The sequence below is a fragment of the Hydra viridissima genome, unplaced genomic scaffold (genome assembly GCF_058129835.1).
Source record: "Hydra viridissima isolate aposymbiotic clone 2 unplaced genomic scaffold, HvirCarnegie_v1 scaffold_6, whole genome shotgun sequence".
Classification (NCBI taxonomy): Eukaryota; Metazoa; Cnidaria; class Hydrozoa; order Anthoathecata; family Hydridae; genus Hydra; species Hydra viridissima.
In genome coordinates this window covers 17,706,199-17,729,820 of record NW_028324305.1, presented here as the reverse complement: position 1 = coordinate 17,729,820, position 23,622 = coordinate 17,706,199, and the positions used below count along the sequence as shown (strand labels likewise).

At 27.8% G+C, this 23,622-nt stretch overlaps 1 protein-coding gene across 6 annotated transcripts; it reads right to left on the bottom strand.

Annotated features, from left to right (window-relative positions):
• Positions 1-462: 462 nt before the first annotated feature.
• On the bottom strand, positions 463-22,813 carry LOC149887326 (cilia- and flagella-associated protein 69-like). 6 transcript variants are annotated; one of them, XM_090089531.1, is made up of 27 exons: positions 22,704-22,813; positions 21,477-21,565; positions 19,100-19,162; positions 18,691-18,800; positions 18,151-18,227; positions 16,585-16,683; positions 16,251-16,327; positions 16,077-16,149; positions 15,900-15,981; positions 15,210-15,270; positions 13,831-13,865; positions 13,235-13,749; positions 12,884-13,048; positions 12,548-12,663; positions 12,246-12,361; positions 12,060-12,141; positions 11,047-11,112; positions 9,145-9,271; positions 8,936-9,061; positions 7,800-7,873; positions 7,535-7,663; positions 3,909-3,971; positions 3,359-3,445; positions 2,921-2,991; positions 2,771-2,813; positions 995-1,102; positions 463-915 (listed from the first exon to the last, which is right to left on the bottom strand). In XM_090089531.1, exons 2-27 carry the CDS (start codon positions 21,525-21,527, stop codon positions 910-912), a joined length of 2,622 nt encoding a protein of 873 aa, XP_089945657.1. In that variant the 5' UTR covers positions 21,528-21,565; positions 22,704-22,813; the 3' UTR covers positions 463-909. The 6 variants fall into 6 exon arrangements, 4 of the variants coding, with proteins under 4 accessions (XP_089945657.1, XP_089945658.1, XP_089945661.1 ...); XR_016453090.1 differs by lacking the exon at positions 22,704-22,813 and having other exon boundaries at positions 12,472-12,663; positions 21,477-21,612; XM_090089532.1 differs by lacking the exons at positions 16,585-16,683; positions 18,151-18,227; positions 18,691-18,800; ... (1 more) ...; positions 21,477-21,565; positions 22,704-22,813 and having other exon boundaries at positions 16,077-16,142; positions 16,251-16,269.
• Positions 22,814-23,622: the final 809 nt, after the last annotated feature.

Genomic DNA, 23,622 nt, shown 5'->3' with positions numbered 1-23,622 from the left:
GTTACTGAGCCCGTGTCGTTTGACATAAAGTAAAAGTGAAATAATATTAAAGTAGCTAACTAATTGAAATAACTTTCTCTTTATCGTTACTCTCTCGTGTCCATGACAACACTACCGCGAAATACAAATTTTACAAAAGGGTCTTTGAACTTTTTTTTTATCGGTTATTTATCAAGCTGCTATTTAAACTCTTGTTTTTACCCACGTATTCTTTATAATCCATGTGATTTTTGCCGCGATGTTCTTTGAAAACTTGGTAAGTCAAAGAAGTTCAAATAGAAAACAAAAACTCTTTAGGTCATCCAAAGTTTTTGAGTGATTTACTTATCTAAAAAATCTTTATCGGTTTGTCCCCTGTAGATTGTAGATTTTAAGGTATTCATTACGAAGTGTCAAGTTAATAGTTGGAAAGTCCATTGAAAAGGTTTACAGATTGGAAAGACAAAACAGATAAAAAGTGGATTTAAAAGCAACATTTATTCTTAAAGCATCAAATAGAAATGAATGTTAAAAAATAAATAATCTCTACATTGTTCAAAATGATTTGCATAACTTTTGACATAAGTTATTATGACAAAAAAATGCTAATTGATCACAATTTTAACGTTTTTCAGTGCGAATTTGTTTCCTATTGCTTAAACCGTACTTCCACCACCACTACCAAATCCGCTACTCCCCCCATCCCATCCATTTCTAGTCTTAGAGACCGAGACATTTTAATACACTTACTTTTTCTGAGATTCTAGACTTCAATTACTGAAAAATGTCCAATTTTGAATAGTAAAAACAAGTTGAGTATTTTTCCGTTCTCTGTAGAGAAAACATCCACCGAAATTTCATTCGTCTTTAAAATACAAGTGTATTGAGGGTATTTGCAATAAAAATTAAACTTTATCGAATTCTTTTATTTCAATTCTAAAGTTGAAGGGGAAAATAAAGTTAAATACTAACCATAAAATATAACATTATTTAAAATAGACAATTGAAAGATTACCATAATTAGTTCAGGAAGCTTCGTGGGGCTTTGTTTCACACGCAAACTCGGCTTGCGGGTTGAGTCCAAATTTGTGCTCTGGACAATCACATTACGTCCACAAAATGTCTGATTGCAAAAGAGAAAAGCATCATTTTGACTCTTAAACTTGCCTATTACATAGAGTATGGCTTTATATTAATCAGAGTGCACACAACTGCCTAACACAATAAGATGTGCACATGAGGACGTCGAACAATAAGAGTGCAGCCAAATAAAGTTGTTAATACCTTTAATGGCTCCACAACTTTATCAAGCCAAAGTTGCGGAGTCATAAAAGAATATAATAAAAAACTACATTAAGTTAAGTTGATGTTAAGTTACAACAACATAAGAAATAACGACAAAACTTCATTAAACTAGGAATAATCAGATTTATGTAACTTTATCAAAAAAAAATTTAATATAAGTCTGTTTTAATGTTTTTTAAATGCAATTTTAAAAAGCATCTAGACAATGCGTAAACAGAGTACAGTCTAGTTACGCATGACTCAATCGAGTTGATTACCATGGCACTTCTCTTTTAAATTATTTTTGACTCTGTAAATTGTGCTCAAAAATGTTCCAACTTCTATCATTATCTGTGGAAATGGCATTTCCAAGGCGAAATATTTTGGGAAAGTGTTTGCGCAAATTAGCTTTCTAAAGGAAAGTAAAAAAGAGCTCTTGAATTTAAAAAGCTAATCTTATCCAACAATCTTTTAGCAATTGGATCCAGTAGCACGTATCTATAATTGCCTCATCTACTACAACAAGGCTAAAACTGCAGGTACATTTGATCCAAAATCAAGATTTGGTCGCCGTTTTGTGTGAAAATCAAAAAAACTATTTTCACACAAAACGGTGCATAGTAAGGGCTAAAGTAATGTTAAATGATGAAAGCAATTTAGTAGTTGTTTTTTTGTTACAAGTGCTGAGACTCGTTCTTCAAACTCTGTTATAAGGTAAATGTGTATAAGGTAAACTCTAAAGCATCAACTGTCAATCATACATACATGCATACGTATGTATGTATGTATGTATGTATGTATGTATGTACGTACGTACGTACGTACGTATGTATGTATGTATGTGTGTGTGTGTGTATGTATGTATGTATGTATGTATGTATGTATGTATGTATGTATGTATGTATGTATGTATGTATGTATGTATGTATGTATGTATGTATGTATGTATGTATGTATGCATGTGTGTGTATGTATGAGACGCAATGTTTACGGCTGGACAAACTATTATGTTCTCTCTTAACTGCAACGAGAATGAACGCGATTAAATATGAACAGGTGCTACAAGTTCACTTCGTTATTAAGATGTGATCATTTTATTCTAGATGATAAATGATAAACTTTTAATGACAAGGCTATGAGAACGGAACATTCAAACATTTTTTGGACCCTAAAATAAAATTAACAAATATTTAAGACACGGTTTACGAAAATATTTCAGATAAATATGCATTTATTGGAAAGCGTTTTTATCAAACTGAGTTTCAATTGTTTAATATCCTTATGTGTACGCTCTTTTGTGCGCACTCTCACTGAGGAACAACTTGAATCATAATTAAAATGTTTAACAAACACACATGCGCTCTGGAAGTTTGTTTTTACTTTGCAATTCTACTAATAACTGTTTCAAAATAATGAACAATTCCAGCATGTATAGATGCTGGAATCGTCCATCATTTTTGAAATAGTTTTAAAAAAAAGAAGCAGAACCAAGAGAAAGAACGCGTACCGTAGTTTGAAGCCGTCTCTCTAGAGTGCTATGCTTGATCGCACTAAAAACGAAGTTAACTATAAGCATTTTCGTTAATGAACACTTGATTAATTGTTCATAAAAATCACTCTCATCGAGAATTTTTTTTCCCATTAAAAATGCGGTTACCTTTGCGTTGAAGGGTTTTCAGAACTAAGTCTTGAACTTTCTATACATTTCAACTGCTTCATTCGAGCTCTCTGAGGAAAAATTAAAAAATAAAAATTTAGAACTATAAAATCTCTAAAAAAAAACCGCGACTAATACTATTTTGACTTTAACTGGCTCAAATATAAACAATATTTAAAGGTATAAAGTTGAAACTTATAGAGTGAAATATTATGAAGTGACTAACTTTAGTAGAAAACGTCAAAAGAATAAATGAGAAATTTTAACAATCGCAAGAAACCTGTAACAAGAGTAAGTCTAACTTCTTTTTACTGTTAATTAGAGTTAAAATACTTTGTTTGTTTTTCAATAACTAAATATTTTAACTCTAATTAAGCCACACAAAAAAATCAAGAAAAACACTTGGAATTTTAATATTTAGACCTTTAGAATCTATACCTGTAGGCAATTGAAGTCAGATGTCCTGCCAACAAAGTTCAAAAAATCACGACAATTTTGATCTTCTTGTTTTCGGCTTTCTTTAAGCTTAATTAAAAAGTTAAAAAATTTCTTAAGCAAATCCTAAAAAAAACAATGACTTTTGAAGACAAAATAAATGTTGAATATAAAACATAAATAAAAATTAATGCAATTTTGGAAAATTTATTTTGAAATAATTGGTTACACATAACATCTACAATTGAGCCTTTTTGAAAATCCCTTAACTAGAAACAACGTACAACTTCACAAAAAAACACAAAATAAGAATGGGACATCACTTTCATTAATAAGATCAAAATAAAAAATAGAATTAATTTTTTTAGACCTTCAGTATTGAAAAGTCTACATGTTAATTATTAAGGTTTTCTTAAGAATATTTTTTAATAATAGAGATTAAGAGCTTTATATCACAGTAGTTCACTTTTGAAGAATGAAACAATATAGTTTTAGTATAAGTAAAAAGACAAATAAAAAGTAGTAAAGTGTGGTAAGGATAGTACAGGTAAACCTTTTCGAAATAGCGATACTCCTCATCTAGTTCCTCCTCCAAACACTTCTGTAAAATCATCCGCTATTAAAAAAAAATCTTTTCTTAATATAGAAATAAAAATTAGTTAATTATTTTGACAGTTTTGTATTGATATTGGTAATTCGATTTTGTAGAACACAATTAATTATTATCAAAAATTACATTTACAAAAATATTTTTGCTTTTAACTCATACATACATACATACATACATACACACATACATACATACATACATACATACATACATACATACATACATACATACATACATACATACATACATACATACATACATACATACATACATACATACATACATACACACATACATACATAAATACATACATACATACAAACATATCGTCGCCTTAGAGGGCAGAGGTTCTATCTCCATTTTGGGTAGTTTTGCAGGAGAACAAAAACAAAGTTTGAGCATTAAGCATAAATCAGCAATTTCATTTTTTGTTAGTGTTAATGTTTTTTGATCAATTAGAACTATCAAACATGATAGGAATAATTCAACTTTTTTTAAATTATTATTAACGTTGAAGAGAGTATGGCACAAATTATAAAAGTCATCATGGAGATAGAACCTTTGCCTAAATTAATTGCAAGTTGAATGGAATTTTTGAAATTTATAAACATAATGAATCCAATTAAAATTCTTTTCTAATTAATACAAAATGCTTTTTATGATTGTGTAAACTATCAGATAATGACAATCATGGTTCAAACTTTTTAAAATTAGTAACATTTTGGGACAAATTTTACAATTACCATGGAGATAGAACCTTTACTCAAATTAACTGTGAATTGAACAGAATTTAAAAATTTGTAAACAATATTTTTGTAATCAATATTATTAAATTCTAAGTGAAATCTTAATCTTAATTAGCAGAAAAATCAGAAAATTGTTACAATAGCAAAATTATATAACAGAATAATTATTATAGTAATACTGAAAAAAACGACTGACAAAAAACAAAGTCTTAGTTCTAGTTATCTTCATAATCCGAGTTAAGAACAAAAATTGTTTTAATAGCAAAATTATATAACAGAATAAAAATAGTAATACTGAAAAAAATGACTGACAGAAAACTAAGTCTTAGTTCTAGTTGTCTTCATAGTCCGATTCATCAATTTCTGACTCATCAGCAGTTGGTTCTGGTAAACTGTCTCTTATGGCTACTGCAGACGGTAGGTTGTTATACCATTGGGTATAATCTGGTAGAATAACACGCGATTTCACCATGCGCATGAGATCTTTTTTTTTCGCATTCAAAATAGGCAGGCGAGTAGGATACAACGGCTGAGGCTCTAATCCTTTGATGTTGGATCGTCGTCCTCTTCCAGACTGTACATTTATTTCCATAAAGGTAGGCAACGTAATGCTATATTTGTACTGCATAATGAACGGTCTTGACTTTTCAAACCTTGCCCACTTAATATTCAACCAGTTGACGGTTTCACCTTTAATATTTTTTGTACGATTTTTCACAATTTTACTGCAAAGTTGTTTTGAGTCAAAAAAATCGGTGTGTTGCAGTGATTTAACAAGATATGGACACGGATTCTTGCGCGCTGCAGCAATCAGAACTTTGTATTCTCGTGTAGTGTAAATTTTTTGATGGCTCTTACTGCGTTCAATAGTACTGTGCATAGAGTCAACTTCTAAATAAGAATGACCCGACTTCATATACTTCATATCAATGCATTCCAGGTGAGTTGTTTGAACAATGTACATCATTGTCGCAACAATAAATTGGTTTCTATTTTGTCCAGAGCACGTATCACTAAAAGAAGTCACCCTCTTCACAGAAACTGGAAGAGACTTCATATAATCTAACAGAGCTGTATTTATTTCATTGGCTCCTCGTTTACCTTCACTTTCGTCCCATAGGTAACAAATTCCTTTTTTGGTCGACGTTTCATAAATAGTAAAATTGTAAACGGCAAGTTTCCGCATATAGAAAATTTGTGCATCACCTGCAAATGGAAGTGGTAACACTGCTTCGAGGTCAAAAGTTATAGAACGAATGGACTTGTCAGCAGCAGATGCAGTCTTATCAGAATTTTTTTCGTCCATAGCTTCCTTTTCACAAAATTTATGATTGTCATAATTTGGTCGTAGCGTTTCTTTATCATCACCACTGGCATTTTGAAAAGCATTGCAAATCGAGCATTGGTCTTTTTTGGGAATAAAAAAATTTATATTAAAATCAGTAACAAATATTCTTCGATATACACCGATAGAAACTGGATCTGTGATATTTTTCATTGTGCAATAATCATCTTTGTTTAGTCTATAAAGTTCTTCAATACTTAGTTCAGGACTAAGGTATTTTGCCTTTGATGAAGCCCGACAGTAGTGAGATTCGACCTGAGGAAAGCTTAGGATGTGCTCTCGAACTGCATTGGTTCGCATTTCTGAAGTCTTATTGGCTGGAGTTTTTCCTTTTTTTGAATTTGGTGGTATGAAAAGACCAATCTCATTTTTATTTTTTACAACAAACTGAACAGTTTTCTTGCTAATGTCCAAAGTCGTGCAAAAAAATTTTTGGCACACTCTAATGACATTGTTTTCATTTGCTTCCACTGGCAGATGATATGCACAGGATATTGTTTTTGGTCTTATTCCTGAATTGTCACGACGACGTGAAACATTGCTACTTTTCACTAAATGGCATATGAAATCTTTTTTTCTATTTTCACCCTCTAGTTGGTAGTAGTGTTTATTTATTTCTAGTCGTTTGGCTTCCTCAAAATGTTCTCCACACTTGAATTTGCACTTTAAACAGTTCACCGTTCTAGGTGTTTTGGGCGGTACTGCTTTACCTTTTCGTGTCTTGTATGCCATTCCTTTCTCTCTTTTGTCTTTTTCAACAAATCGTTTCCAAAGATTTGGTCTTTTGCCTTGTTTGCGTCCAATTTTTGGTTCAGTGAATGTTCGCTTTTTTGAACCATTGTTTAATTCCATGGTGAATTCTTAGAATTACGAAAAAAACTATTTAAAATTACCTCTGTTTTAATAAAAGGTTATTTATTCATTTTATTTTGTTTGTTATCGTCTGCCATTTTCAAGAATTACATCATAGGGCAAAGAAGATATCTCCAGTATAGTCAGATGGCAAAGGAGATAACACCTTTGCCCTCTTGGGATTCCGCACAAATGTAGATAGCTCAAAACTCGCACAAATTTATTGCTCTTCTCCTACTATGTGGAGATAGACCCACTGCCTAATCTGATTCTAGCACTTAAAATAGATGTCCCTAAAGTCATAGTTGAATTTGAGCACAACGTGGAGATAGAACCTCTGCCCTCTAAGGCGACGATATATACATACATACATACATACATACATACATACATACATACATACATACATACATACATACATACATACATACATACATACATACATACATACATACAAACATACATACATACATACATACATACATACATACATACATACATACATACATACATACATACATACATACATACATACATACATACATACATACATACATACATACATACATACATACATACATACATATATACATACATACATTAAATCTCATAAAGCATTATAGAACCTGATTGTTAGCAACATGCTGTGCTTTGTTCTCAAGTTTGTTTACTATTACATTTATGGATTTCTTGTCTGATGCCACTAGTTTAACATTTTCCAACTCGGATTCTATTTCTTGCCATACCTCTAATGTCTAAATTATGTAAAGATTACAAACATCTTGTGTTCAGGACCTCTAAAGAGTATGAACTTGTAAAAATTTGTTTATAAAATTAAACTATATCAATTAAATGAAACAATGTCAAAGGTTTAAGAAAAAAAGATTAAACCTTGAAGTCTAAATATCTTTTAATTACTGCCAAAGCAATCGCTTCCTGTGCTTTTAAGTTGCTGACTTTAAAATCTATAAGAAAAAAAGAAAAAAATATATATATATATATATATATATATATATATATATATATATATATATATATATATACATATATAGCATTTAAAAAATAAATATATGCTGTATAGAGCAACAAAGAACAGGCCTGAATCAATTTAAAAGAACAAATTGCAGATTTAAAAAAGGATGCATAATTAGGATGCATTACACATATCATGGAGTTATAGGACTTTCACATTTTTTCTAATTTTGATTTTATTAGTTATACTATATATAATTTGATTATCAACTAACACTATATACTATTATAAATTTATCAATTTTTCTAAATAAAAACAGTAAAAATGCTTTATATATATATATATATATATATATATATATATATATATATATATATATATATATATATATATATATATATATATATATATTAAGAGACTTTCAAAAAGGATCAATTATAGATGTTATGTGTAACCAATTATTTCAAAATAGATTTTCTAAAATTGCATTAATTTTTATTAATGTTTTATACTCAACATTTATTTTGTCTTCAAAAGTCATTGTTTTTTAGTATACAATTATATATATATATATATATATATATATATATATATATATATATATATATATATAATTGTATACTAAAAAACAATTAATCATGTAATAAATTCTTCAAGTATAATATAATTTCTGAATAGTATTCAAAGGTGTAAACGAATAGTTCACAACATCTAATGGGTCAATACTGACATGATGGTAGATACCCTCATATTATGGAGAATCTATTATCAGTCATAGTAGAGTGAAGATGAGATTGAAATATAATGAAAAATAAACTCTCATGATATGTAATAGATAATAGTTATATTTTCTGATTCTTGGTGTATACATTTGTTTATACTCAATTCAAACATATTACAAAATTACAAAATTATAGCATTAATCCTGATGCTCCTGAATAAACAGGAAGTTAAAATTTTGCACATTTTTTAGAAGAGAGCCTTTTTTTCATTTTTCATTGGGAAGGGGGGATCTTGTTCTACAGAACAAAAATAATAACAGTTAAACTCTTACCAATTCTACTTAATAAGCCATATATTTTGGCTCGAAGATTGTCAGTAACATCAAAAATTGAAGGGCTTGTGTTGAATGAGGTTAAGGTAGCATGTTGATATTTTGTCAAAAGAGGCCTCTTTATATCTGCATAGTAAAAAATATTTCCTAATTATACAAGAAAAAACTTTCTATATATTAGTTAATATTTCATTTTTTAAAAAACCCACCTGCAATAACCCCATAATCATCTCTCAGAACACCTAACCTCTGCTCCTCAGCTACCCAAAAATTAATGAGGAGTTTTCCAAATGTGACTTCTTTTTTGCCAAGCCATAATTTTAAATGATCAATTGTCTATTAAACAACATTTAATGGTACTACAAATAGTATAAATAAAAAAGCACTCTACAGAAAAGATCATGAACAACCCATTGCAATAAAACATCTAGAGCTATATAAATGTTTAGTTAAAACCAAGGGTGGCCAGACTGATTGACCTCACATTTACAGTCACAGACATTAGACTAAAATATGTCTTAGAAGTCACAGACATTAGACTAAAATATGTCACAGAATATGAAGTGTCTTTTTTTTATATTCACAGAATATAAAAAAAAGACACTTTATGAAATATAGACATACTTCATATAAAAATATAAGACATATTTTAGCAAAGAATTCACATTATTAGGCAGTATGAATGTGAACTTTAGTGATTTTCTGGTTCGTCAAAACTCTGAAAAATGTTCATTTGTCAGAAATTTCACAGTAATTTGATTCAATAAATTTCATATTGTAACATAAGGATTCACAGTTACATGTTGCAAATAAAGAAAAAAATTATGAACTTACTCTTCAGTGAGACATTTTTAAATTCTGGTACAACCTTGTAAAAATCCATTAAAAAATGAGTAACTTTAATGATCATGGATATCTAATCGCTCAACATTTTGATACTTCTTTTATATTTGATGACATTTTACAATTATCATACTGAAGATTTTGGGTTAAAATTTATCTTTTTTGAGAAAAATAAATTTTTGATGAAATATCTTTTAGAAGTTAAATTTTTATGAAAACTAAAAACATTGTGCGGATCGTTGGAAACAATTTTTGTTTCTAACTTTGAAACAAAAATTCTGTATTAAATCTGCTGGATTTTATCTGTTAAAAACATAAGATAAAACAAGAAATACTTACCTGCAAAATAATACCTGCAAGGTTGGGTAATGTTTTTTTTTCTTTTCCATCAAAAGTAAAAAATTGGTTTTTATAACTTCACAATTTTATTGAAAAAATCACTACTTAAAAGGCACTTTAAAGTTATACTTTTTCAGTATTTTTTCGTTAATTTATCCAGAGCTACACAAAATTCTTGCAAACTTTTTGAAACTTTTTACCAAATTACCTTCAACTTCAAGTTTGTTTCAATCTTTATTGGCAAGAAATAAAAATTTATGAAACTTTTGGATCTACAGTAAAGAGGTAAATACAAATGTTTTAAAAAAATTTCCTAGAGTGTAGGAGCACTTTTCACTCACAATATTCCATAAAACAAAATTATATCTGTTGTAATGTCTACTTCTCAAATAACTTTGCTACCTGTTAACATATATTGTTTTATGTTATGTATATAATTTGATGATGAAATTTGTTTTGCTATGAGTAAGAGATGTATTGAAAATTTAACATTCATAGCTTTATAACTTTTGAGAAATGCAACCTTGTGTTCCTAATCTTCTTGAAAAGTTCTTTTTTCATTACCAATTTTTTACTTTTTATTTTTGATATAACTGGATTATTATTGTTTCTATTATTTTAGCCATTTTAGTTCAATCTACAATAATGCTCAGCCTTGAATTTAATGATAGAAAATGATTTTTGTCAAACTTATAAACACTGTGCAATCCACAAAACATCTTTGACAAGCTGTAGTTTGGCCATGCCTGGCAAAAACAAATGGCTATAATATATTTACAGCAATTCTAAAATACCATTACTTAGGGAAATGCGATACATAACTTCATAGGTATAAAAATCACTAAGCAAAACCTTGTTTTAAAATAGATATTTTCAAATGATGTCTTAATTTTTAAAAAATCAACAAACCAAAAAGAAAAAAACACTACCTTTTCATTTTCACTCAAGTCTAAAAGAATACTCAGAACAACATTTTGCATAAGAGATGGGCATTTCTAAAATAACAGTTGCTTTTTTGAGACAATTAAAAAGTAATTTAATAAAAGAAAAATTGTAAGCATTTAAAAAATCAGGAATGTGGAGTCAGAGTCTAAAAGTTTTGGGGGCTTCTGGAGTTGGAGTCAGTAAAAATGTACCCACTCTAATTGCAGGCTATATGCTCATACTTAGTGTTAACTTGTGGTATTTCATTAAAACAATTTTCAGTTAAAATGAACACAAAATTGTCAGCCTATTACTATACTACTACAATAGTAGTATAGAATAGCACCTAATTTTTAACATTTATATTTCCCTTAACCTTCTATAACTACTCAAAAATTGTATTTTGTAATGATAGAAGAAAATAACATTTTGATCTAAAGAATTAAGATGATTAACAAATATTGAATATACTTTATTGATCTACTTATCCTGTAAGCGTGATTTATCATTTTTATATAACAAAAGTATTTCTAATGCCAAATCATTCAATGTTATAGGTTAATAGCAGCTATTATTACTAGGCTAATATCTAAAGTCTACAGATTTTTTTATTAACTATGCAACTCAGTCCTCATTGGCTCATCAACATTTAAAAGATATTATATGAAAATAACATGTGGTACTAACTATAGGTTATGGTGCATTTATTTTATTATGATTTGTATCAAAAATACAGGTTTAGTTATTAACTTACTATAAGCTACGTGAGCATACCTCATTTGAAAAAGCCACTGTGGCATATAGTATCTAGATACAACTAATTATGATGTAAGAAAGTTTAAGAAATATCCTTTTAACTTATACATGTGCTGCAAATCGAAATGTATCATTTTGGAAATTTTTATTTAGCAATATATATCATAAATTTTTACATAAGGAGGAGTCAGAGTAAGGGTTAGAACTTTTAATAGCCAACTCCACAGCCCTGTAAAGTATACATGCTTAGTCAAAGTCCAACCTGCAAAACATCTAATAATAAAAAAACGCCTTCATTCTGTAAGAATACCATTTCGTTCATCGCACAACCAAGTATACTTGCTCTGAAACAACAAGTTAAGTTTATTATTACAAATGAGTTAAAATATTGTATCAATAGGTAATAAATTTCTATCAGCTACTTTAATTTTGAAAAATAAAACCTGACCGAATGCAATCCAAAGTACTCAATGCAAGTCTAAAGTTTAAAACGTCATTTGTTTGATCCATATAATATTTCAAATACAGTAGCAACATCCTCACTCCTGATTCACCAAATAGCTCCTAAATGGGAAAAAAAAGGAAGGGTTTCTTAATAAGTGTACAGATGGAAATAAAATCAAAATTTAAAAAAATGACAAAGCTGTAGATACAAACATTTAAAGTATAAATACTTAAGATTTGTTAATTGCTCTTGCAATTATTTCATAGTTTAACATCAATAATAAATTTGGAAAAAATCAACAACACTTTTTTATGTTGGTCAGTTTGTGTTAGAATGGATAAGATAAACAGCATATCACTTTGCATTTCAACATCCAACTCATCTTTTTGATCTGTGCTTAAACAGCAATGTTGTAAAATTTCTATAAAAGAAATATTATTAAACAACTAAGAATTCAAAACAATAAATTTCTCATGGTACTGTTACAAAGAACAAAAAATATATACTTCTTTTAAATTAAACTTCATTTTTAAAAAAGAAAAAAAATGTATAAACAGAATTTTTCAGTCAATTTAAATTTGCATTCCTGCCAACATCAAAAACTAGTTGTTTTATTTAAAATGAAAACACATGGTGCTTACCAGCAACTTGGGTGATAGCACCTTGATCATATAAATCTTGTAATGCAACATCATTTTCTGTTGAACACACATTTCTCAACAGTCTTATACAAAATCTCATCTGAGCCCTTTTCCCCCCACGCCCTCCCAAACTATAAAAACAGTTTCCTTGGGCACTATAGTGAGCTAAAATTTTAATTTATAAAACAGATTACATTTATTTACTATTCTCAATAAGTATATTTAACATATTATAGTAAATATTTATTTAAAAATTCCTAAAAGAATGGCCGTATTTTAAGAATGAAGATGTTTGAAGTCAGAGACAAAAATAACAAACGTAACAAAATAAATAACAAACATTAAAAATACCTGGACTAACACACCAGTCAAGTAGCAACAAAAGTCTTGTATTTCCTTGACACTTGTTGTATTCCACAATAGTATATGGAATAAGTGTTGCAAGTACTGCAATTGCCTGCAGCTGCAATTCTTCAAACTCAGAAACAGACCAAATATAATTTATTGGTAGAGTAATTGGTTTTAAATATGTCAAAAGTGCAGATACAATATGATAGTCACACAAGACTTTAGCACAAAATATATCTTTACAGAAAAAAACAAGAGCAATCAGTAATTGCTTCTTGAACTCAAAATCTTCTAAAAAAGGACCAAGTTTGATATTTTGTACAAAATCTAAATGACTTTCAATTTCAGGATATGATGCATATATAGATATTGTTTTCAATATTTTTGAATATAAAATTGTTTGGGCTGAGGAGGCTGAAACAATTAAAGAAATAACAACAAGGATATCATTTCGTAGTTGTTTTTCTGCACTACTAGTGCAATAATTAACTTGATGGACAAAAACTTGATCCAGAGCACTAAAAATAAGACCAATCTTGATGTATGCTTAAAATTCAAACTACAAAAATTTATTAAATTTCTTTAAAATTATAACCAACCTTAGACAAACATCATTGCAAACTTGCCTGATTACCTAAATAATATGCTAACAAATCAGATACTTTAGTAAAATGTTAAATTTTTACATTCTTTCAATATTGCTCAAAACTTTTCCTATATAATTTCAAATTTGTACATAGGCTAAGTTACCACTGTACAATAGCAACCTCCTTCAAGAGCAATTGAGTTTCACTTTCATTTAAACATGTATAACTTTTTTTAAGTCTAACCAAACATGGCATTAGTTAAATAATGTGGTTTAAATTAATCATGAAGCTTAAGTAACAATAGCCCATAATCATATTAAGTCAATCCTTCTAAAAGCTTTTCTTTGGAGGGATAGTTTAGAAGAGTCAGCAGCAATAACCTTTAATCATATTAAGTATTTCCTTCTAAAATCTTTTTTTTAACAGGTGGCTTTTTAAATTACAAAAAAAAAATTTTGAAAATTTATTTTACTAAATAAAATATTTTTTTTCACTTTAACTAAATGCGCACTCTAAAAAATTACTATTTAAGCTACTTAAAACATAATAGCCCTTTGTACAAACCCTAAGCATAAGTTTTGGAAGGTCAAGGTAAAGCAATGGATTAAAGTCAAAAAATGTAAAACAAAAGAATTCTGTTGTGTAATACAATTGTAATACAATTATGTAATACAATTTGCAATCGAGACCTTTACAAGATCAGTAGAAAGTTCAGCTATTTCTCCTAAAGTAGATTTATTTTTAAACATTTTTAATGATAAATTATCTATACATGGTATTATTAATAGCAAATAGCCGCAAATTGTAATGGGATTATTGACTCAATACTGACACAAATAACAGCTTTACACTAAAGCCATCATTGGTTCAGATATTAAAAAAGGCTAAATGTAAATATTTAAACAAATATTGATAAAATGTTCTAAAAAATATTTAAACAAATATTGATAAAATATCCTTCTAAAATCTTTTTTTTAACAGGTGGCTTTTTAAATTACAAAAAAAAAATTTTGAAAATTTATTTTACTAAATAAAATATTTTTTTTCACTTTAACTAAATGCGCACTCTAAAAAATTACTATTTAAGCTACTTTAAACATAATAGCCCTTTGTACAAACCCTAAGCATAAGTTTTGGAAGGTCAAGGTAAAGCAATGGATTAAAGTCAAAAAATGTAAAACAAAAGAATTCTGTTGTGGCATTTAGAACTTCTTTTATGTTTCTGATTGTGTGAAGTAACTATACAAATGGGAACAGCTTCAATCAAAATGATTATTTATTAAAATTTTATCTTAAAAGGTGATAGGTTTTATCAACCTATCAGCTTTTAAAATGATTGATTAATAACAGCAACATAATTAACAACACTTAAAAAGTTAAAGACTACTAACTTCTTGCTTATTTCCATTTTCAAAAATATTCCAAAGAAGTTCCACTGCAACAAATAACAATCTAAGAACAATTAAATTAAAAATACTATATTCTGATTACAGAGTGAGGGATAAAGGCAGGGAGATGGGGTAAAAAGATTACAAAATACTCCTGATTAGACTATAAATAATTCTGCCAGTCTGGTAGAGCTTATACAAGTTTTCCAGCTATAGCTGTTGTGTTAATAAAGAGTTGCTTAAACAGAATAACAACTGTTAGTTTATTTTGGCTCACACAAAACCTGGTTACATAATTTGAGGTAAACATCTCTCAAAATGTAAGAAACCATGTAGAAATACATGTTCATTTGTAATAACTAAAAAAGCTAAGTGTAATTTATCTTAGAATTTTTTTTATAAGCAAGAAAAGCATTTACAGTATGGACTTAAAAATGGATATATTTACAGAAGGCCCACAAAATGCCACCAGAGGAAAAAATGTTAACTAAAAATCTTTAAAAAAAAAATGAACTTAACTTTTTTAAGTATTACGTATGGTGAACTAGAAGTTGCCATTTACAAAGCTTAGTTGATGTAAAGACTTATAAGTAATTCTTAAAAGCATATTTTGTAATGAGCCATACATATATTGCTTATAAACGCAAAGTCCTAAAACATTAGTTCTCTACTTTAAAACAAAATAAATCAAACCTGTAGCTTAAATTGACTTGAATAAAAATTTTGCAAAGCAATATTCCAATATCAGCTTTTAACATACCATCACAGTTCAATGCTAAACAGTCAATAAAAGAAATTAACTTATTGAAGACTTTTAAAGGTAAGTTAGAAAAAAAAGACAAAAATCATGCAGTAATAATAAAAACTTACAAGAATCTGACAATTTGCTGAGTGATAAGATAATGTCATATCTCAAGTCAATATTTGAAACTTTTCCTAAACACTTATAAATATTTATTGCTAAAAATAAATTAAAAAAAAAAACACTGTGATTTCAAGAATAAAATTTTTTTCTACCATATTAAACTGTTAATAACAAATTACTTGGACTATAGATTTACAAACTGTGCTTGAGGTTATTGCTGTCTTGATGAATTTAGAGGAAACAACATTGATGTCATCTATGTGCAAAAAATATAAATAATACACTCTTTCTTTGCAACTATCAGTTCTGGTTCTAAAAAGTTTATTTTTATTAACTGGTTCTTTAATATATTTTATTCATTAACTACAATCCTAAACTATATCAAAATAATTACCTAAAATTAATGAAAAATTTCACTTCTGTGTCAGTAATACAATACAAGTTTGAAAATGAAAAATTGAAATTACATAGCTTTAAATAGAAAAAAAAACAGTAAACTTTAAAAACACAAACCTCCAGATGTATTAAGGTCAGTAGTAACTGTATACATATATGTAATACAATTTGCAATCGAGACCTTTACAAGATCAGTAGAAAGTTCAGCTATTTCTCCTAAAGTAGATTTATTTTTAAACATTTTTAATGATAAATTATCTATACATGGTATTATTAATAGCAAATAGCCGCAAATTGTAATGGGATTATTGACTCAATACTGACACAAATAACAGCTTTACACTAAAGCCATCATTGGTTCAGATATTAAAAAAGGCTAAATGTAAATATTTAAACAAATATTGATAAAATGTTAGCAAAATAATTTAATATTTATCTTATATTGGTTATCAAAAGTGAGCCAATTTTGCTTTTTTATGCTACTACTTCTATAAGAATTATTACACATGTTTTGCACATATATAAAAAATTAATTTAACTGAAATTAAAATGCATTTGTTTTAACAGAAAATTATATTCATTGAAGATTTAAAATTATTAAAGCAAAATCTAAGCAATCACTAAAAGAAGTAAGGTTTATAAAATGGATGATGCAACTTACAATATATAATAAATAGTCAGTATTGGTGACTAGTAGAATGCTGCAAATGTGGTGTAATAATATTAGCTAATATCATCTCACTACATTATACAAAAACCATCACATCATGCTGTAATTAATGGAAAACTTTGTCAATACAATGGACAATAATAAAGCAGCTTTCATGTATCTAAGGTAAATTTCCATTACTAAGTACTAAACAAAAAATTGAAAAATTTTTGTAGGTGCACAGATCCAATATCTTATGAACTTCTTTTTCTTTTGTATGGCAAAGTTTACTGCCTTATTGTTTCTTAGAAACAATAAGGCAGTAAACTTCAAGAAAGTGGATAAATAAATGAGAAGTCAGATCATGCCACTTATTTATATTCAAATTTATTCTCAGCTCACAAAGGTTTAACATAAAAATGGCAAAAGGGTTTTTAAACATATCTAATAGTATTTTACAGTAATATCTAATTTTAAACAACTATTACTCTATATACTAGTATGAAAGTTGAGACTTTGTGTCATTTAGAATTGGTCAAAAATACCACTTAAGTATTAAAAGTAAAAGTACAAAAATGTTAACATGTGGAAAATATACTTCAAAATAACACATCAGTTGTAGAACATTAAATAACTCTATTCAGTTTATAGGGGGTTGACTTACAAAACAGGTTGACACCAGTATATACAGTGAGTTAAAAGTTAAAAAATTGATATAATTGTTTATTTCCAGTTTCTTTAAAATTACCATTTATTTTATTCATTTCAATAGTTTTTTAAATTCTCTTGGCCAATATCTGTTATCTTTGTTTGCTATTTTGCAAAGAATTAAAACTTCAGAAATTCACATAATATTCTCTCTTGCTTATCTTGTTTATGGTTTAAAAAATAAGCAAGATTTCTTAGAGCAAATTATAAAAAAGAGAGTTATGTTAGTAGTCATATCTGAAAAAGGAGCAAATAAATACTTGAAATTTTTTTCAGTCATATTTATTATCAAAAAATAACAAACTATATGATAAATTTGCTAATACCCAAAGTATTTAAACATTCTGTAGTTTCATTTGCATATCTTTTTTCATCAGATGTTTTTTGTTTTAGAAGTGGCATTCTAAAAAAGAAAGTACAAAGTAACTACTTGACTTCAACATAATCATGAATTTTAACATAAAAAGATTTTGAATATTGCTCTTGAAAGACAACCAGAAGGTTTAAGCCTCTTTCATAAAAATTATCTGCAAAATATTATTAAAATATTATTTAAAAAATATTATAAAAATAGCATTTAAAACTTTAGAAAAATGGCGGAAATTTATCCATGCAGTACCATAGCTTAACTTTTTCTTAAACATTTTAAACACCTTTTTCAATTGACCTGTAAATGAAGCTTGATTTTTTTTTTTTTTTATGTCTGACAACTAATCATGAGTGTTGAAATAAAAATTACATTAAAAAACAACAACAACATATATCTCTGTTATAGTTGTATAAATATACCTTCTACATTCTTGAAAAATTTAGGATTTATTAAATAAACAAAAATGATTATAATTAATTTTACATTAAATGCTTACCTCAAAATAGCACATAAAGAACAAATAATATCTTCATAGCGACTATCAAATGAAATTAATTTCTGACATTCGCACAAAATATCAGTGAATAACAGAAGATCTTTTAAACACTTAAATCATATTAAAAAAAAATAAGCTGTAATGTATTTATCTGTCATCAGAAATTAATGTAGTTATAAATGTTAAAAATTATTTTTACTTGAATATGTATGTATGTATGTATGTATGTATGTATGTATGTATGTATGTATGTATGTATGTATGTATGTATGTATGTATGTATGTATGTATGTATGTATGTATGTATGTATGTATGTATGTATGTATGTATGTATGTATGTATGTATGTATGTATGTATGAATCACTATATTCAAACATTCAATTATAAAAGTCACATAAAAAAGATACAACTCCATTGGAGCATGCAACCAATCGCTTAACTGATTGACTATGCCTATCCACCAGGTTTCTCTTTGAAAATTGAAAGAATGTATAATATTAACACATCTAACTATAAAAATTTAAAAAATATGTATTACATTTAGTAAATATAATCCATGCAATTGCATCTGTAATGTATGCTATTAAATATAAAAAAGGGTTATTCCAGTTAAGAGAGTCATTTTACAGAAATAATTTATTTAATCATGGTTTTTACAGCTATTTTTATAGACAAAAAATAATTTAATGATAATGTTGATACTTTGCAAATTGTCTTTATAAAACCATGGGATGATGCTCTCCCATGGTTTTATAAAGACAATATTTTAGCACTTTTTAATAGAAATAGTTTTTCATGATTAAATACTATTTTTGAAGATGCATATAATATTTACTCTTTTTTTTTAACTCTTGAAGAATTTTAATTGTAAGATAAAAGCTTAGTGGTAAGCATTATACTTTTTAATTGATTAAATTTTCAGATAAAGCAGGCATTTTTATCATGATCATTTGCAAACAATTATATAGAAATCATTGTAAAAGAAACATTTGTTGATAATTTTTAATATACAAGCAAATTTGTGATGATTACAGAGAAAGAAATAACTACATTAAAAGAAAAAGAAAGAGTATCTACCAACAGTTTGTTAAAATCCCAGGACAACCCAGGGAACTTATCATATTGTAAAAATGTAAATGCTGAGATCTTTAGAAAATTAATTACAATCTGATTGTTCCCTGTTCTACTTCTGGTCACACAGAAAAAGTATTTAAATGTCAGATTTGGACAATTGTTTTAAGCTATAGCTTTTATCCTTTACTACCTTTGGAAACAAATTGCATATCATTAAAAAGGTATTGAGCTTAGCTTTATTTTACACAGAAAACAAGTAACTAGTTCTTAAGACTTCCTTAATTCTCTCAGTTTTCTACTGATGGTGCTCATCAGCTTCTGGACAGCATCTAAAGTTACTTTTCCAGCATCAAGATCACATTTTTCAGAAATAGTTGCTGAATCTGTATAATTTTCAAGTTTCTTGTGGAATTTTTATTTGACAATAGCCAAATACTTCTTAATGTGGAGAAGATCAAGACAGTTTGGCAGACTTTTACTGTTTGTTATCATAGCAACCTGGTTAGTTTCATACTATTTAATTATTAGCATAATGGCTGCTTGTTATATCTGGCCAGAATCTGAAACAATTACAATTTTGAGAGATATGAAGTTGTTTCTGCAGGTACTCCTCTTAGTATAAATTGGTGTTCAAAGTTGATGAAGTCACAAACAGTTAACACTTCATCCTGGTAGTGCAAATAGCTTGTCAAATTAGAAGTGTTTTGCTTTATATGTCTTGTAATATATATTTCTACTTTGAGCAGACATTTAATTGTTGAAAGTCCTGGAATTTGTTATCACATTTCACATGTTTCATTGTCACTTAATATGCAGATATCATATTTCATCAAGATCTTTTAGTGCAGCAAATGAGTTTTTGGCTACTGAATAATGCTTATCACTTTTGTTAAGATTTTTGATCACATGATACAACTTGTAACAAGTTTTAATGCATATTCTTCTCACTATGTCCTCTGTCATTCCAAATTGAGTAACTAGATCTCAATCAAAGAGCCAAGTGTATGATTTAAGGTGCCTTATGATCTTAAGGAACAGGTCTCTCTTAGTTGCCATGTGATTGCCACTATTATCAGGATTATCATCAACCTTTAGAGACTAACTGAACTATTTTAAGACGTAATTTATTGTACTTTGGTACCAAATAAACTTTCCAATACATTTAAAAATATGAATCTCCTATCTATCACAGTTTTTATGCAGATTTAGATTTTAGCCTGACCATTTGCCAACCATAGACAGATTAAAAAACCTAATCAAACAGATTTTGAGGTCTTTAGAAACCAGCCTATAAGATTTTTATGTGAGTATGGTTTTTGGTCCTTTAAATCTGGTACATCTGAGGCAAGGTTTGTACAACCCTGGTTTTTAACCTCCCCCTTTGCATTCCTAGAGAAAAGGTACAAAAACAATACCTATTACTAAAATTAATGGAATGGAATACCTAGTACTCTGAGGAATTTTGTGCATTACATCCAGATATATTTATCAAGTGGCAATAGTACTGCCACTCAAATTTAAAAACTAACTAAATAAATTAGAACAAGAAGGTCACTAAAAGTCTACAGGAGGAACAAACCTAAATGTCTATGTAAGTTTCTTATATTAAATTTTTGACAATGCAAAGTCCTACTAAGCAGCAGAATATCATAAAATAAATAAAAGTTTGTTTGGATAGTAAACTACAGTTACAAATAAATAAATTCTTACTGAATGTTTATCTGTTAACAGTTTAAAAATCTTGATCAATTTATTATCCATCAGTTTCTTTATGTTTCTTTAGTTTCACATTTTTATCTCTAAAAAAAATAAATTATTCTAAAAGTGCTATTCTTATACTCAATAAAGAGACATGTACACAAACATTTCCTACTGTAAAAAAAGTGAATGCACACACATAGAAAGGCACTTAAATATATACTCAATTATTTTTTATTCATTATAAAGAAACTTGAAGATTTATTTATTGTAGATTTATTGAATATTTTGTTTCTTATAAAACGAATTTATTACAAAATTTAGGCATTCAAATAATTTTTTTTTTCTAATATAAATAAATATGTCAAACTATACAATCTAGATTTAAAGTTAAGAGCAGAGTGCACAGTATTTAAAATTTATAATCACAATATGGTCATAATTTTGAAGTTTAAGGTGCTTGGTATGCATAGTTTTTTTACAGTAACTAACTATGAGTTAATTTATAATATGCTAGTTTTAAAACTATTTCTGAAATAAACCATGCATAAATAACAAGCATTCCTTAAAACTACATTTTTTTGACTGCATTAAACAAATAAAAGAATATGAGATGTTTTTTTAGTAAAAGTCTTTATTTCAATACATATCCTTTTGAGATTATCTTAAGTGTAAAAAACTATTTAAAGTATAAGTGTTCTGTTTTTCCCAATTTTATAACTGATCATAAAGCAGACTCTTTTGGAGAGTAATATGCAGTAACTTACTTAAACATGCAAGATTTAAAAGGAACAATATATAGTATTATACTTTAACCCATATGACTTTCCACATATTTCATATATACATGCATTTGCTATAATTGGTTAATTCATTTTAATGTAGGCCATTAAAAACAGTATTTTTTTTTATGTAAATGGTTGTTTATTAGAAAGAAAGATCTTCTCCAATGCAATATTATACAATAAATAGCCGAAGATTAGGCTAGTTGTTGTACAATACTGCACTAGAAAAGATTCTTCTCAGGTTTAAAATAAATTTTCATTGGAGAAGAAAATGTTTTGGATTTTACATTCATAAAATATCAATAATTCTTTTGTATTAAATATCCTGAGTAACAAAATAAAGTATAAAAAATTTATACAAAGAATACATATGATAAATATGTATAGTATACATAATTTAAAAACACTTTTTTACTATGAAAAAAATTTCCTTATAAAATTAGATGCACCACACCGCTTGTAAAGCTAGGTTTTGTTGGTTACCACAAGTTTCCACGATGGTATTTAAAAATGCGCAGAGGATTTAGGTCTGCCCTGTTTGTTTGACTGATTTCCACAACAACTAAACAGTCAGAAAAATTAACGAAGTTGTTTTAGCCCTTGGGGTTTTTTTTAAAAATCTTTGGTTTTTACGGGGGTACGTTAGGATAATACTCTTTACAATACTGACATGTAAAATAGGAAACAGTATAAGCCCAGTTTCATCTATCTTAAAACAAGTTGATTACAATCGTTTACAAAAAAAATCGCTTTTGATTCTTCAGCCAAGAAATGTTGATATAGGGAATTTATTTTCATTTTTATATCTTGCAATTTTATAATTTTCAAGGAGGAAAATTTTGCGATATTTTCTTTAGTTTAATTATTGGCACAAAAAAAATTTTATAAAAATCTTTGAAAACATTTTATGGTTTTTTGTTATATTTTAGCTGTAGAAATAGTTTGTATAGACGAATTTCTGTCAAGATTTTATTAGACAGTGAAAATTATTGAAATACTATTTTTGTGATTAGATTTTTAAATGAAATATTTGAGGCTTTTAGAAATATAGATACAAAATGGTAAACTATATGTATAACATGCATCGACGAAATTTTACACCAGACACATTATTACCGGATACCAGGGTATTTTTTCACCAGACATTATAACTGGATGTTTAGGTAGTCTGGATAATTTCTAAAGTTTCTGTATCTAAGGTATACAACACCTTTACCCGGGCTGGAACCGAATTCACGTTAAATATGTTTATTATGATTTAAAAAAAAGCTTCTTGCGATGATTGATTGAAGATTGCAAACAAAAAACCCTTCAAATTCTTTTATAAAGAAAAAAATTAAGAACAAAACAACTAAAAAGATCGATTCATGTTT

What these genes read in the sequence shown, in the direction of transcription:
- LOC149887326 (XM_090089531.1), bottom strand. Translation starts at nt 21,527, where the DNA reads ATGGATAATAAATTGATCAAGATTTTTAAACTGTTAACAGATAAACAT. An exon ending in ACTTGAGTGAAAATGAAAAG is followed by an intron (nt 9,272 to 11,046) that starts GTAGTGTTTTTT and finishes GTTGTTTAATAG; the next exon opens with ACAATTGATCATTTAAAATT. An exon ending in CTGACTTCAATTGCCTACAG is followed by an intron (nt 2,992 to 3,358) that starts GTATAGATTCTA and finishes ATTTTTCCTCAG; the next exon opens with AGAGCTCGAATGAAGCAGTT.